Here is a 15,350-nt window from a genome sequence, read left to right as displayed (position 1 = left end):
AGAAAGGAAGGGTTTTGTTTTGGCTCACAGTCTGATGTCGCAGGTCATCATGCCGAGGAAGCCACAGAGGCAAGAGCATCGCGTTAGGTAGGACATGGATGTCGGTGCTCGCTTGTTCCCCTTCGGAACCCCCGCGTGTGACTTGGTGCTGCCCAGAGTCAAGGTGGGTTGTCATCCAATTTACCTAAGCTTTCTCAGGCTTGTTCAGTGGCTAGGCTAACCCATACAGACCCTCAGTGAGCATGCTCAGACCATACCGACCCTCACTGAGCATGCCCAGACCATACAGACCCTCAGTGAGCATGCTCAGAACCTTATCTCCTAAGAGATCCTCGATTCTGTCAAGTTCACAGTCGAGAACAACCGTCATCTCCTCCCTGGACGCCAGTTCTGGGTACCATGCTGAGCTCACTCCCTGGACGCCCGTTCTGGGTACCATGCTGAGCTCACTCCCTGTCCACTGTAGCTCACCCGTGGCAGTCTTCCTTCCTTCCCTCCTGCTTTCTGTCCTCACAGCCCTCAATATGTCCATCCCTCAAGATCAAGCTTAAATCCATCTCAGCCTATCTAGACGTTCTACCCCTCCCTAACTCACCTCCCTAACTCACACCCACTCCCAGGGCAGAATAGGCGAATTCCACTAATTCGAGTCCGTATGATATAGCAGGTTTGCACTGATTCATCCGCAAGGTACCGCCTGACCCATCTCCTTCCCTCAAGGACATAGGCTAACCTAAGAGGCCCAAGAGAGGCGTACGAGGTAAAACACCCGTAGCCAGTTTTAGCAGGGAAACTGATAACAGGCCTTCCAAAGGGAATTAAGTGAGATGCTGGTGACAAGAACATCTGGAGGGGCTAGCCCACGCACTGCTGGTACAATCTAGCCTCCCTCCCAAGACACACCGCTGTCAGGGATCACCACCTTCCTCAGTGGCTTGAATGGTCACCGATGCAGGTGCATCCTCGATGGTTACAGTGATGCTGGCTGCCCTCAACATCTATGCCCCGCAGCATACTCCTAAGAAGCTATGACCGTTGAATCTGCTTTACAAAAGGGGAGACAAAAGGTCGTGGGAAGATGGCTTGGTTGATAAGGTGCTTGCTGCTCAAGCCTGAGGATCAGGGTTCGGTTCCCAGCACTGACGTGAACGAAAAGCTGGGCATTGTGGTGTGGGTTTGTAAGCCCAGTACGGGAGAGGTGGAAACAAGCAAATCCATGGTGCTTACTGGCCAGTCAGCCTTTCTACATTCCAGTAAAATACCCTGCCCCCCACCCAAAAAAACACACAAACAAACACAAGATGGGCAACCCCCAAGGACTAACACTCAAGGTTATCTGTTGCCTACAACCACACACGCCTTTGTACACACACTCCAAAACTGGCAGAGACCCTAATAGGGACAAGCGGCATGGCAAATGACTTGGCTAGTCTACAGCAAGAAAGGATTGTGTGTAGTCTGTCTAGGCCCTAGATAATACTAGACATCCAGGACAAATGGGTACAGAGTGTGCCTGGCTGGCACAGGGACAAATGTCATGGGGAGTGGGGGCACAGCAGCACTACAACATGAGGATAAACAGCCTCCAGAGGCTGAGTGGCACCCTGAGGGACTCGTCTCACCAACAGAGACTTAACAAGGACGGGGGTAGTTCCCACACCAGCTGCCAGCCAGCACAGTCTTGAGCGCGCCCCCAGAGGACCCAGTCCCTGTGGTAATTCCGTTGGTAATAGGCTATTTTGAACACCAGGAGATACTATGCAAACCTAATGGAAAGAGCTGTGATTAAACCTGCTTCGCCCAAGAGAAATGGTGAGGGTGAGTTCTGGGACCCTGGTCAGTCCTGACAGGGCTGGACGGGAAAAGGCTCTATCCCACTGGAGGTACTGGGGGAGAGTGGAGGAAAGGGGGTATCCAGAAACTATGGTAGCAGGGGAATAACTAGATTCCTTGTTGTCAGACATTATTCCTAAAGGTCAGGGACAGGAGCAACTTGGACTGTCAGGCTAAGGATGGGTGCTGTTTTAAAAACAAAATCCCTGCCGTTCAGTTTGGCCAATGAAGAGTCAGGGGCCAGATTCTGGGGTGAAAGCCTGCTAGCTCAGAGAGGCAGAGAAAGCACCCAGCTGACCAGGCTTCTCCACCAAAGTCACAGAAGGAGAAAGCCCTTTCTCCTTCTCCATGCTGTCTTAAATACCCTTCAACTCCAAAGAAGTTCCTTTCTCTTTCCTGGGTTTACTTACTTTCACTCCCGGTCAACCGGTGGTCAACCGGTGGTCAACCAGCTGCTTGCTCTGCCTCTTGACCTGCCGTTGGCTTTATTTAGCTCTTGTTTACAGAAAGCTCTCAGATGAAAGATGTGGGCTAGGGTTGAGCCACACCACTGCCTGTTTACAGTAAACAGAAAGCTCTTGGGTTAAAGGTGTGTTCCCTGGGCTGAGCCACTCCAGGAGGATTTTCCAGTTCACAGTCTTGGGATCAGCAATGTGGTTAAATATCCTGCAATCAGCATAGGTGTAGTGTCAGATGTGAGAGTAGGGTTCCTGCCTGGGGCTGAGGTGTCCGTTGAAGGAAAACTTTCTCCATCAGTCCGTCACTTCAGAGAATGGGCAGATCCTACAGGTCCATCCCCCTGTGAAAACAGCTACCCAGATCCCACTCAAGTCCAGGCAGTTATGACTCCAGGGCAGTTCCCGGCAGCATCTCAACCTGGCCAGGTTCAAAACCCCATGCAAACATGTCCTTGTGGTGCATGCTACCCCCACTGAGATCTAGGCACGCTGCAAAGCTGGGGAATGGTTTCCACAGGTGGAGGCTCTCCTCCATTGCTGGCTGTTTGTGATTACTTCTGGTTAGTCAGGGCCTGACCCAAGTCCAGGCATCCCACATGAGGGCCAGAGACAGTAAGTTATACTATCACCACGATATCTGGGCCAGAGTCTGAGAGCCCGGCACAGCCGGAGGGAGTTACCCAGATACCCAGCCAATGCCTGACACAGAAGAGGATCCTGGGTGGGCACTCAAGGCCATTAGTTTCTAGGGAGCGTGGGCTGGCAGCCCCTTTGTGGCATTTGCGTGGCATTTACCTATTCTATTTTGGTTTCTCCTCTCATAACAGGGCAAACCCCTTAGGACATGAGAGAGGCACGAGCCCTAGTCCTGGTGCGCCCCCTGCTGGTTATTCTGGGAACAAGTCAGACCTTGGTAGCTGCAAGGACTCAGAAGGAAAGACCTTCTACAGGTACATCCAACCTGCCAAACAATATTAGCTACCCACAAGGTACTCTGGAGGCACTGGCGATGCCATGGGAGAGGCAGGCACCCAGGGTGCCCTAGTTTGAAAACAAAACAAACGAAAAAACTTCTAAATGCTGCCAATGACTGGAAACCCCATAATATATGCTGCAAGTTAGCAATTCAGACTTCCGGCAATGAGCAACTGCCCAAAGTCACGTTGAAGAAGAAATCCATGCCCCACCCAGACTCCAGCTAGGACACTGTGTGAGGTACAGCCAGACCACCGAACCCAAAAGCCACAGCACCAGAGTGATCCCAAGATTGACCTCCCCGGGCATCAACCACACTGCCTCCCTTCCTCTGCCAAACCCCTCATGCCAATCTCTCCACCAGGTTTCCCTGGCCTGCCTTCTGGAGACCTCACCCATGGTGATCAGCACCCATCAAGGCAAATGGCTCATACCAGGGTCTCCAGAAAGGCTTGTGTTGGTTGAGCTTGTCAGCACAGTAGACTCCCCTACACGCCTGGTGTTGTTTGGGTTCTACAGGAAGGTGGGGAGCATCAGAACCCAGGACACCCCAAGCTTTCTGAACCTTGGTGGTATTGATTGGCGAGGTCTAGAAGGAAGACAGGCAAAGCTCCATTGGGGGTCAGACCTTCGCCAGCTGAACAGGAGAAGTAAAGTTGCCTGTTTCCTAGGAGATTCGGCAGAATGTCTTCCAGAGCTTAGGATAAGTGGGAATATATTCTCTGCTATAGCAGTCCCTACCTTCTGGGGAAAACACAAAGGAAAGATTGGTGAGACCAACTTCCAAGTGAAAATAAAGAGAAGCTTACCGACCTCAGTCACTTTTCCTATTGTTGTGATAAAATACTCTTGGTAAAAGCCGTTTCAGGGTGGAAAGGTTTATTTGGTCACAGACCCTAGAGTAGCCCGTTACAGGGAAGGCACGGCAGAAGGAGCTTGTGGCAATTACCACATTCATGCTCACACTCCATTCAAGAGCGGAGAGTAGACAATACATGTGTCCAGATCAAAATGTTTTCCCAGCCCAGCAGCCCAGGGCTTGATGCCACACACAGTGTCTTCCGGCCCCAAATATCATACCCAAGATAGTCCCTGACACGCATACCCAGAGCAGATCTTCTAGGTGATTCTAGAACTCATCGAGTTGGCCATTGAGTAGAAAAGGAACTCGTCGGCAAAGTGGAGCCCAGCTCCCCAAAGGCACTGGACAGAGAGGCGCCTGAGGTAATACCAAACAGAGAGATGTTCGTTCTCACTGGTTGTGCCCGTGGGCAACACCGTACAACAGTGCTCTTCCAAACCATACCATTGGGTTAGCTGACAGGATGGCACTGGCTGGGGCAGGGCAGGCTGGGAAGCAGTTCTGATACCTTGCAAAGGTGAAGCAAGCTTGCATCTGAGGAGTGGTGGCTTGAATATGCTTGACCCGTGGGAAATAGCGCCATTAGGAGGTGTGGCCTTGTTGGGGTGGGTGTGGCCTTGTTGGAGGAAGTGAGTCAGTGTGGGGGGTGGGCTTTGAGGTCCTATGCTCAAGCTCCGCCCAGTGCGGAAGAGATCCCCCTCCTGGCTGCCTGCGGAAGACATTTTCCTGTGGCCTTCAGATCAAGGTACAGAACTCTCAGTTCCTCCTGCTTGGATGCTGCCATGCTCTTGCCATGATGATAATGGACTGAATCTCCAAAACTGTAAGCCAGCCCCAATTAAATTTTGTCCTTTATAAGAGTTGCCTTGGTCATGGTGTCTCTTCACAGCAAAAAGTCCTAACTGAGACGTGTTACCAGCATCCCCTTCACTAGCAGACTCTGGGGGCATCCCTCTTGTGTACCAGACAAGTCTGTTCAGATATGTCCACTACTCATTCCCTATGCAGCCCGGAAGTGGGAACAGCCAACATGGAAACATGTCATAGTACATTCAAATGGCAAAGGAATAGGGTGAGAGTACAAGACCCCTCGATACAATGTGGGTACATCTCAAAAGTATAACATCAGGGCCAGTGAGATGGGTCTGCAGGTAAAAGCACTTGCCACACAGTCCTGGTTCCTAAATTCTATCCCTCGAATCTACATTTTTTTTTTAAAAAGTGGGTGCAGTAGCAGGCATCTGTAATCCAAGCATTCCTAAGGCAAAATGGAAGGGAGGGGATCAGAATCACCCATAAGTCCATGGGCCAGCTAGCTTGGAGTATGCAGGACAGCAGCAGGAACAAACCGGATCTTACCTCAGCAAGGTAGAAGGCAAGAATCAACTCCCCAGAGTTCAAAAGTTCTGCCTGCCACACATAAGTCCACATACACACACACACACACACACACACACACACACACACCACCACCACCACCACCACCACCACCACCACCACCACCACCACCACCACCATCATCAACTGTGGTGCTTTGTGGAGTCATATAACAATATAACACAAATATAGGGTTGGGGATTTAGCTCAGTGGTAGAGCGCTTGCCTAGCAAGCGCAAGGCCCTGGGTTCGGTCCCCAGCTCCGGAAAAAAAAAAAAAAGAACAAAAAAAGAACACAAATATAATAATAATTTTTAAACAGATAATATTACTTCTTGGGGTATTTTTAAGCCACCCAGGGACACATGCAGGAAGACCCACTTAACACGGATTAAAAATATGCAAAACAACATTCTACATTTTTATATACTGTGTATATGTGGTAAAGATCTATGTACATGCTGTAGGGTTATAGTCACCAAATTGTTAGTGTATCAGGGGAGACTAGGAGGAAGGGTACTGTGTGAAAAGAGACCCAGAGGGCACTTGGATTGTATGCCTTAAGTGGGCATATATAATCAGATGTCCCTCAGCAGCAGAATAGACTAATGCTCACTTCATGCCAGTCTGAACATTCAAAAGTAACTTTTGATTCCTAAATGAAACACTAAAGGAAAGCATGTAAAACCTTTGAGATAGGATAGACTGGGTATTCCCATTTTCAGAAAGCTTTAGAGTCATAGACCAAAACTGGGAATGTACACTCTGTGGTGGAGTTATGGGTCAGCACATGGGAAAGCCTGGGTTCAATACCAGTATCCACCCCCCCCTCCAAAAGTACCAAACAACCCAGCACGTGGCCTCAGAAGGGGTCACCCTGAGGAAGAGGAGCCCGGACTGGGGCCTGTGGAAAGGCTTGGAGTCTCAGGAACAGGCAACAGGGCTTCTTCTTTGTGTTTGCTGATTAGAAGTTAACCAAATAGTGACGTATTTGCACTTTTAGAGGTGGATGGTGGGATAGAACCCAGGGTCTTTATCCTATTTCTGAGCTACACTTCCAACTTTGTAAAACACATCAGCACTTGGGAGGCAGAGGCAGGAGGATCTCTGAGTTCACGGCCAGCCTGGTCTACAGGGTGAGTTCTGAGACAGCCAGGTCTACACAGGGAAACCCTGTCTCAGGGAACCCTCCTTCCCCTCACCCTGCCCTGAAAAAAAATTTGCCATATCTTAACAAAAAGGTAACTTTGTTGCTGCTGCTGCTACTGCTGCTGCTACAGATTTGAAAGGAAGTCTATTCTGATGCCCAATCCTCCTCAGTGCTCAGCCTCTGGAGTAGCTGGGGGTATAGCTTGTACCCAAGTCCCACTCCAAGGTCATTTAAAAAAAAAAGTACTAAAGACTGTAACCTATGACCTAGCACAAACTGACCAGAAGGGGAAGATGCAGAAAATCATCTGCAAGATCCCATGCATGATGATGCAACCCTACCTTCAGGCAGCTGTGCCAGGTGCTTGTATGCCTGGTGTAAGTTCTCCCGGCAGAGGGTCTGGTGATCACTCAGCAGTCTTGACAGGGCTAGGATGATGTCGTGCTTTAAGAAGCCAACTCTAAAGAAGGGAGGGTGGGTTTAGACACAAGGAGACCATTTCAGTTTTCTTAAGATATATGTGATGTGTATGGGTGTTTTGCTTGCGTACACTCGTGTGTGTGTGTGTGTGTGTGTGTGTGTCACACCTACAGGTGGTGCCCAAAGAAGTCAGAAGAGAGCGTTGGACGCCCTGGAACTGGCGCCACCATAGGGGTGCTGAGAACCAAACCCAAGTCCTTTATTCTAACAGCCACAAGTATTCGTAACCACTGGGCCATCTCTCCAGACCCAGTTTCAATTATCTCATAGCGGAACACTATTCTATTGTATAAACACAGCACATTTTCATCATCCACTCTTGGTTTATGGGAGTGTAGGTCGTTTCTGTTTCCCGGCCATTGTGAAAAAAAGCAAAGAACACGAGTGGTCAGTTATCCCTAAAGTAGCATCCAGCGTTCTTTGGGCATGCGCCCAAGAGTATAGATGGATTGTGTGGTAGATCTATTCCTAGCCTTCCCGGGAACCGCCACATTGATTTCCATAGTGGCCGCACCCAGTCTGCCCTCCTGCCGGCAGTGAATAAGTGTTTCTCTTCCCTTACATCCACACTAACGTTCCTCAACATTTTTTTATTTTCTCATAGCCACCATGACGGGAGTAAGTTGAAATCTCAAGGTAATTTTAATATGCATTTCCCCAATAGCTGAGGATCTTTTAAGTGTTTTAAAATGCTTCTCGGCCATTTGTTATTATGGTTTTTTTTTTTTTTTTTCCGGAGCTGGGGACCGAACCCAGGGCCTTGCGCTTCCTAGGCAAGCACTCTACCACTGAGCTAAATCCCCAACCCCGTTCTTCTCGGCCATTTGTATTTCATTCTTTGAGAACTCTCTGATTAGTTCCGGGCCCCATTTTTTAATCTGGGTCATCTTCTTGGGGTTTGGTTTTTTGAGTTCTCTGTGTAGTCTAGATATGACCTGTAGACTGCTTCTTCACTTGAATGGTGGTTTTCTTGGCAGTGTAGAAGCTTTGTAGCTTCATGAGGTCCCGTTTATTAATTATTGGTCTGAATGCCAATGAGTTCAAGTATATCCCCTTCTATCAGATTCAAGGTACCTGGTCTTTTTTTTTTTTTTTTCCTTTTTCTTTTTTTCAGAGCTGGGACCGAACCCAGGGCCTTGCGCTGGCTAGGCGAGCGCTCTACCACTGAGCTAAATCCCCAACCCTGTACCTGGTCTTTCATTGAAGCCCTTGAACCATTTGGAGTTGAGTTTTGTGCGGGATGAGAAATAAGTTTATAGTTCCATTCTTCCGCACATAGCTGTCTAGTTCGACTAGCAACATCAGCAGCAAATTGAAAATGATGTCTTTTCTCGGGGTGTATTGTAGGCTTTTGGGGGGGGGTGTCAAAAATCACGTGACTCTAAGAGCCTGTAATTAGTATGGGTTCTCAATTCTGTCCCATCGGCCAATGTGTCTCTTTTTATGCCCGTGCACATGCTGGTTTTATTACTATAGCTCTATAATAAAATCTCTGGAGAGGTTCAAACACGATCAGGTCAGTGGGCCCGCGGGGATCCGTACTATCTCAGGCAAAGGCCAGAGAGATCTGCCACATTTAGAAGCCCTGGCGGTCATAAAATGCAGAGCGCCGTGGAGTGGGAAGAGTCTCGGTTCTCCCACTTTTGAGCAGTGTCTCTGGATCCCTGTGGCCTTCGCTCTTTTCACCATTCTGAGCTTCAGACTCGCCCCGGGGAAAAGGGCACAAGGCAGTATATCCCCTTCTATCAGATTCTGTAACCCACCTTGCCTGCACCGTGGTGGGGCCGTGTTCACCACCTTTCTTCAGCTCTGGCCCCAGGGGAAACATTGCGCAGGCCCAGCAGGCCCAGCACCCGCAGGCCCCTCCCAGCTCTCTTCTCCCATCTGACTTCCAGGTTTGCTGGCACCCAGCTGCTTTCCCTCCAGACCCATGGCTGCCCTCTGGGCTTGTTGTAATAGCACCTAAGTTAATTAAATATTAGGTAAGCCGATTACAGAATGGATTGCGTTTATTTCCTCTTGAAACATCTTTGAATGCTTTGTAAGAACTCAAATGGGTCTCTTGAAAATGTGAGATGACTGTAAGATACTCTACGTAAGTTCGTTTGTTTGTTTGTCTTTTATATGCTATTTCAACAGTGGCTTTCTGATCCTGGTGTGCTTTCAAGGAATGCACTGCAAATCAAACCAGCCGTTAAAGCAGAAAAGGCAATAGAAGGATCTCTGAGTTCGAAGCCAGCCTGGTCTACAGAGCGAGTCCCAGGACAGCCAGGGCTACCCAGCGAAACGCTGTCTCAAAACAAAAACAAAAACAAAAACAAGCAAACAAAAATCTTATATACAAGGATTGGCAAATGGTCTTCTTGTTTGTGTTTTGAGTTAAAGGAGCAATCTAAAGGAACTATGTTGCTTCTTTAATTCTTTGATTGTGAACCATGTCTTTTAAGCAGACAACGGCATCCGGAATGGAATCTTATGAGGTGACACCTGTCAGGGTGGGTTCAGGAATAAAGGCCTGTCCGAAGCGCTGAGCTAAGCATGCAGCACAAAGGACACGCCCAGCACAAAGGACACGCCCAGCACAAAGGACACGCCCAGCACAAAGGACACGCCCAGCACAAAGGACACGCCCAGCACAAAGGACACGCCCAGCACAAAGGACACGCCCAGCACAAAGGACACGCCCAGCACAAAGGACACGCCCAGCCAGTCGTGGTGCTTTGACATTGGTCAGAGTGACACTGGTCAGAGCTTAATCTTGTTTGTTTGTTTGTTTGTTTGTTTGTTTGTTTGTTTTTCCGGAGCTGGGGACCGAACCCAGGGCCTTGTGCTTGCTAGGCAAGCACTCTACCACTGAGCTAAATCCCCAACCCCAGAGCTTAATCTTATGGGGTGATTTGTACTGTTCTGGGAAAAGGAAATCGCAGTAGGACACGCCCATGCAGAGATGCTGCGTTTCCTATGCCCCGCCCCCATAATCCACTCCACATCAGGCATGCTTTGAAAACATTCTGGTATGCTTCTCAGTCCCAATTCTCCGGGGACTATGACAGAAGGATCACTTGTACCCAGGAGTTCAGGGTTAGCCTGCACAGTGCAGCAAGATGGCGGGGAGAGGATGGGAAGGAGGAACAGTGGGAAGGATGGAGGCTGGGGAAAGAGCTCACTGGTAAAGCATGAAGGGATATTTAGGAAGAGGAAGGCAAGTGGAAAGGGAAGGGATAGGGAGAGAAGACTAGGTAACAGAAGCGGAGGGAATAAGAAAGCCCGAGATCACCTGCTTGGGAATGTCACAATGGAAAGGCAAAATCACCCAGACAGAAAAACTCAAGAGAGTGTCCAGCAAAGGAGCCAGAACTAGATTGCCAGGGTATGTAGCATGACACCCTTAGAGGGCCATCTTCGCCTCCTTGTCACTCCTGTGAGGTGAGGCGAGAGAGGCTCAACACGGGAGGTTCTGGGCAGTCACTTGGGGCTTGGTGAGCAACCGGCCATAGTAATGATTGTCACCCCTGAGGGCTGGAGATGTGGCTCAGTTCTAGAGTTGCTTAGCATATCATATACAAAGCCCTGAAGTTCAAGGCCTATCATCATTAAAAGGAAGGAGTTGGAGAGGGAAGGAAGGAGGGAGGGAGAAAGGAAGGGAGGGAGGGAGGATGGAGGAAACAAATGGAAAGAAAAGGGTGTGGCATCTACTCGGTGGGGGGTGGTACCACTGAACTTGGGAGTAGAATTTAGAACCAACAGCATTTGCTTAGGACCATTTTACCTTCTACTAGAGCGTACAGGGGAAAGGCAAAGTTTAGAATCCTACCCTGAGCCTGAGCACACACTTGTGGTGGGAGACACCTTTAAGATGTATTTTGACTTGGTTTCCTGGCAGGAAAGGCATGTCAAGTGGGACGGGCTCCTTCCTGGAATGTCAGGAGCTTATATCTCAGCAAATCCAGGAGGGAGAAACTGTCGTTGGCTGGAACCCCCGGGGCTTGGCCGTGACCCGTAAGAACCCATGCCGACAGCTCTGTGTATGACAGCTAGACCCCACGTCCAGAGGTTCCACAACCTCCCCAAACATTAGGGCTTCTTAAAGTCCAACCAAAACCCAGCCTTGGGAGCACAGGGGAATCAAGTGGCTTTCCAGTCTCCCAACTCCAGAATATAATGGTCTCCCTCTCCCTGAGGTTATCTTAGACCAGCAGTTCTCAACCTGTGGGTCGCAACCACCGGAAAACACGTTATTTCTGATGGTGCAGACACTGAAAAACATGTTCCTGATGGTAGGAATTCCCAACCATAAATTTACTTCTGTTGCCTCTTCGTAACTGTCGTTTTGCTACTGAGCCGGTGCCTCTGTTCCTAAGACCGCCGGAAATGTGGAGGAGAACTGCCGTTTTAGACCAATGAATGGGATCCAGAGATCTGGCTGGGCTGCAAAGCAGGAAAGGCTACCTCACCACCACCAGGACGGGGGCCTAACCACAACACTGACCTGCCTTCTTGAATTAAGGCTCAGGCTGACTCCCACTACACATGTCCCACCATAGCACCTGATCAATGTCCGGCGGAAGCAGGTAGAAGGAGGTCACTAGAGGATCAGCGAGAAGTCCGAAGCCAGGGGCTAACATAGAAATTAGCCTAGAACAGAACCTGGAGTACAGCTTGGAGGTAGGGTGCCTGCGTAGCATGCACGAAACCCTGGATTCAATCCCCGACATCAAGAGAAAGGTTTGGAAGAGGATCCCGTTCGGCCACCCCAGAGACAACCAAACTGCCCCACAGAGAGAAATTGTCACCCACAAATAGAGGCGCCACCAGAGACCAGTGCTCTCGGTAAAAGAGCCCTCGGGGTCACTCAAGGGCACCAACCCCGGGGTAGAATAGTATAATTCCTAACCCTGACTTTGGTTTTCATTAATAGTTGCCCACCTGCCTACGTTATGGGTGGCCATGATGTACAGCACCTCGGTGGTCTTTATCCGAACCAAGTTATCATCATCCTTCAACAGGGCCTTCAGGCTCTCCAGGCAGCCTGTGGAGACAGGAGCGCTTTTGAACATCTGCCGGACCGAAAGGAAACCAGCTAGAAGTCGACGCATGACCCAGTGTTGTTGGGGAACAGGACAAAGGTCTGTATTTTGGTTTTGCAGGAATCAAGTCAGTGGCACAGCCTTTGTTAGAAGGGACTCACACCCAGAGACAATCTCATTTAAGCCTCCTTATAATTCTTCCATCCCCGCCCCTGGTTTATTTTATTTATTTATTTATTTTTGAGACAATGTCTTACTATCTAGCCCTGGCCATTCTGGAACTCACTATATAGGCCAGGCTGCTGGCCTCAAACTCACAGAAATCCACCTGCCTCCACCTCCTGGGTAGTGGGGATAAAGGCAAGTGCCATTACGTCCAGCCTCCTGTGTGCCTCAGCCCCGCCCCCCCACCCCGGGAGCTGAGAACCAAACCCAGGGCCTTGCGCTTGCTAGGCAAGTGCTCTACCACTGAGCTAAATCCCCAACCCCAAGATTAGGTCTAGGTGTGTGTGTGCAAGTGAGCGCAGAGGATAGAAGCCTCAGGTTTCTGGAGCTGGTGTTGCAGACAGTTCTGTGCTCTCTGATGTCGGGGCTGAGGTCTGAGCTCAGGTCCTCTGGAAAAACAGCATGGACTGTTGATCACCGAGCCATCTCTCCAGACCCTCCTATTTAATGCATTGATTAGGCAACCTTAGACTCACGCCCCTCTCCTGAACTCTGACTTTTAGACCTGTAGATGGAGAATGTTCCCTCTCTTGGGGGTAGCCCTGCTCTTGAGGGCACTGCTGGCCTGAACCCCAGCTTAATAGATAGCAGCTCTGACTACTGATGCCATCCGATGTCTGAGCCACGCCGGCCCCTCCCTCCCTGCCACCCACATGTGATTACCCGTATCGTGATGCTCTCACCTATGTTGATGGCCTCGTAGACATACTCAGGGTCGTGCATGAGGTCACACAGAGCCATCACGGCTTTCTGCCTGGTCAGGAGATCCTCCGATTGTAGCTCCTCATTAAGCTTGCGCAAGGCCCGACAGCCGTAAGCGATGGCAGCTTTCGTGGGGTCAATGTCAGGAGGCATGTACATGGAGATCCGGGCATGAGCCATCTTTCCACGCCTGCCAACGGGCTTTGAAGATGAAACTTTATAGAAGCTGCTGATAAAGGTACAAAAGGAGAGATGGCTCAGTGGTTAGAGCACTGACTGCTCTTCCAGAGGTTGTGAGTTCAATTCCCAGCAACCACATGGTGGCTCACAACCATCTGTAATGAGATCTGATGCCCTCTTCTGGAGTGTCGGAAGACAGCATGTACTCACATACATAACAATAAATAAATCTTTAAAAAAAAAAAAAGTACAGGGGCTGGGGATTTAGCTCAGTGGTAGAGTGCTTACCTAGGAAGCGCAAGGCCCTGGGTTCGGTCCCCAGCTCCGAAAAAAAAGAACCAAAAAAAAAAAAAAAAGTACAAAAGGAAAAAAGAAAACACCTGCCTGCCATTATTAATATTACATGTTAGACGCTTATCTAACTCAGCCTCAAAACTGTCTGTGAAGACAGACTTTCATCCGGATTTTACTGAGGAGCAGACAGAGGCAGACCAGATTTCTCAAGGTCACAGTGCAAGGGTGGCCCAATGACAGAAGAAACTGCTCTGTAGACTTGGTAGACTGGTTCCTTAGTCACAGGCACCAAGACAGGGGATGGGTGGGAGGGGGAAAAATAGGCCAACCAAGTAAAAAGCAACAGGTTTTCTCCTTTGATGCTCCTGCTTAGCTGGCGACAGCAATAATTAGTATCTGTCTGGCAGCCACTAGCTCGACCACTCCATAAAGTGTTGTCCTTGTCTATGAATAAATAAACTCTATTTATGAGGAAATAGATTTTCCTCATAAAATAGGGAGTTGGTAACGCTGGAAGCTATTCAAATAGAGGTCAGGGACATGCTTAGGACGCTTTTGCAAGAAGGGATTAAGGTTAAAGAATGATTTATTATCCCCCATACATACACTTTTCAAACAACCATAGGATAAGGTTGGGGATAAGAATGGGATATAGTCCTGGGCCACGGGTTACCCTTGACAAGCCGTTCTCTCTCTCACATGTATCTTCTCTGCAGCTGAAGAATTAGGTCCTAAGAGTATTTCCTTCCTGCCCTTCCAGAATCATCCTATAACTGATACCTGTGAGCTTGGCTGGCCAAAAACTTGAAAAATATTGATTGTGGTCATTATCCTGATCACTATTACAGGAGCAGGCAGGCAGGACTCAACCCTGAGGTCAAAAAAACAAGCCACAGACTCTAACACAGGCCACCAGCTAAGGGGAGGACAAGGGTCAGACTGGAAAGGTAATAGAAATCTCGGAAATAGGGTCCACTCTAGGGGATCTTAGTCTCTTGGACATGGGCTGCACTCCTGTAAAAGTCATACACTACAGAAATCCTTCCACCAGTGAAAAAGGCAAGACCCAGGGTGTGAGGGCACCAGCGCGGTGTGAATGGAACTGGGTGGGTCAGGAAGCCCCCCACCTACCAGCTGCAGCTGCCTCGCTTGTCTTTAGTAAGTGAAGTCTTCTGGTGTCTGCCAGCCAGATCACTCCGCCTATTACCAGGCGACTTGGTTGCTAGGAGACTACCAGCGTCTGCAGCTCCCTGGTCAATACCCTAGGGAGCCAAGGCGCAGGCGCAAAACCGCTAGGGCTAAGCCCCGCGGAGAAGGAAAAAACAACATTATTTTACAATGTTACCATGTAGAACAAAGAGAAGTCTCCTCTGTGCTACAAATTATACATTTTGAGGCTAAGAATATCAAAGAAATTCGGTTGCTCCTCCCCTCCCGCCCCCACCAGTAACATAGACCTGACACAAGGACTGCCTGGTCAGGGCCCAATACTGACTGGAGTGGTTTTCTAGGCCCCCCAACACCACCCGTTTAGCATCTTCTTTGGTTCCCCAGTAGACTGTCTCCTAACCTGAGTCCGGGTGGTGGTGCATGCCTTTATTACCAGCTACGTGGGAGTCAAACACAATATAGGAACACACACACACACACACACACACACACACACACACACACACACGGCGCGCGCGCACGCACACCCTAAGACCTTACACAAACTTAAACACACAGAATGTATCAAGACCCTGTCTGACATCTCCCACAGACACAACTCAGTAAGACCCAGCCTA

The 15,350-nt window shown here is 49.4% G+C and overlaps 1 protein-coding gene across 4 annotated transcripts in view; it reads right to left on the bottom strand.

Moving 5' to 3' along the window:
- Rsph14 (radial spoke head 14 homolog) overlaps positions 1-14,995 on the bottom strand; it is a 76,111-nt gene extending 61,116 nt beyond the window's left edge. The window contains exons 1-4 of one of the 4 annotated variants that reach the window (XM_006256340.5): positions 14,695-14,979; positions 13,071-13,315; positions 12,062-12,164; positions 6,997-7,115 (exon numbers count right to left, since the gene is read on the bottom strand). In XM_006256340.5, coding sequence (XP_006256402.1) covers positions 6,997-7,115; positions 12,062-12,164; positions 13,071-13,269 — 421 coding nt within the window. In that variant the 5' untranslated portion in view covers positions 13,270-13,315; positions 14,695-14,979. Of the gene's footprint in view, positions 1-4,128; positions 5,387-6,996; positions 7,116-12,061; positions 12,165-13,070; positions 13,320-14,694 lie in introns of those variants that run through there. The other 3 variants (NM_001401509.1, NM_001127557.2, XM_063279329.1) reach the window with 3 other exon arrangements.
- Between the last annotated feature and the right edge of the window lie 355 nt (positions 14,996-15,350).

Source organism: Rattus norvegicus, chromosome 20, assembly GCF_036323735.1.
Source record: "Rattus norvegicus strain BN/NHsdMcwi chromosome 20, GRCr8, whole genome shotgun sequence".
In the NCBI taxonomy this organism is placed as follows: Eukaryota; Metazoa; Chordata; class Mammalia; order Rodentia; family Muridae; genus Rattus; species Rattus norvegicus.
Note: the sequence above shows the minus strand (reverse complement) of the source record. Positions and strands in the feature narration are given on the sequence as shown.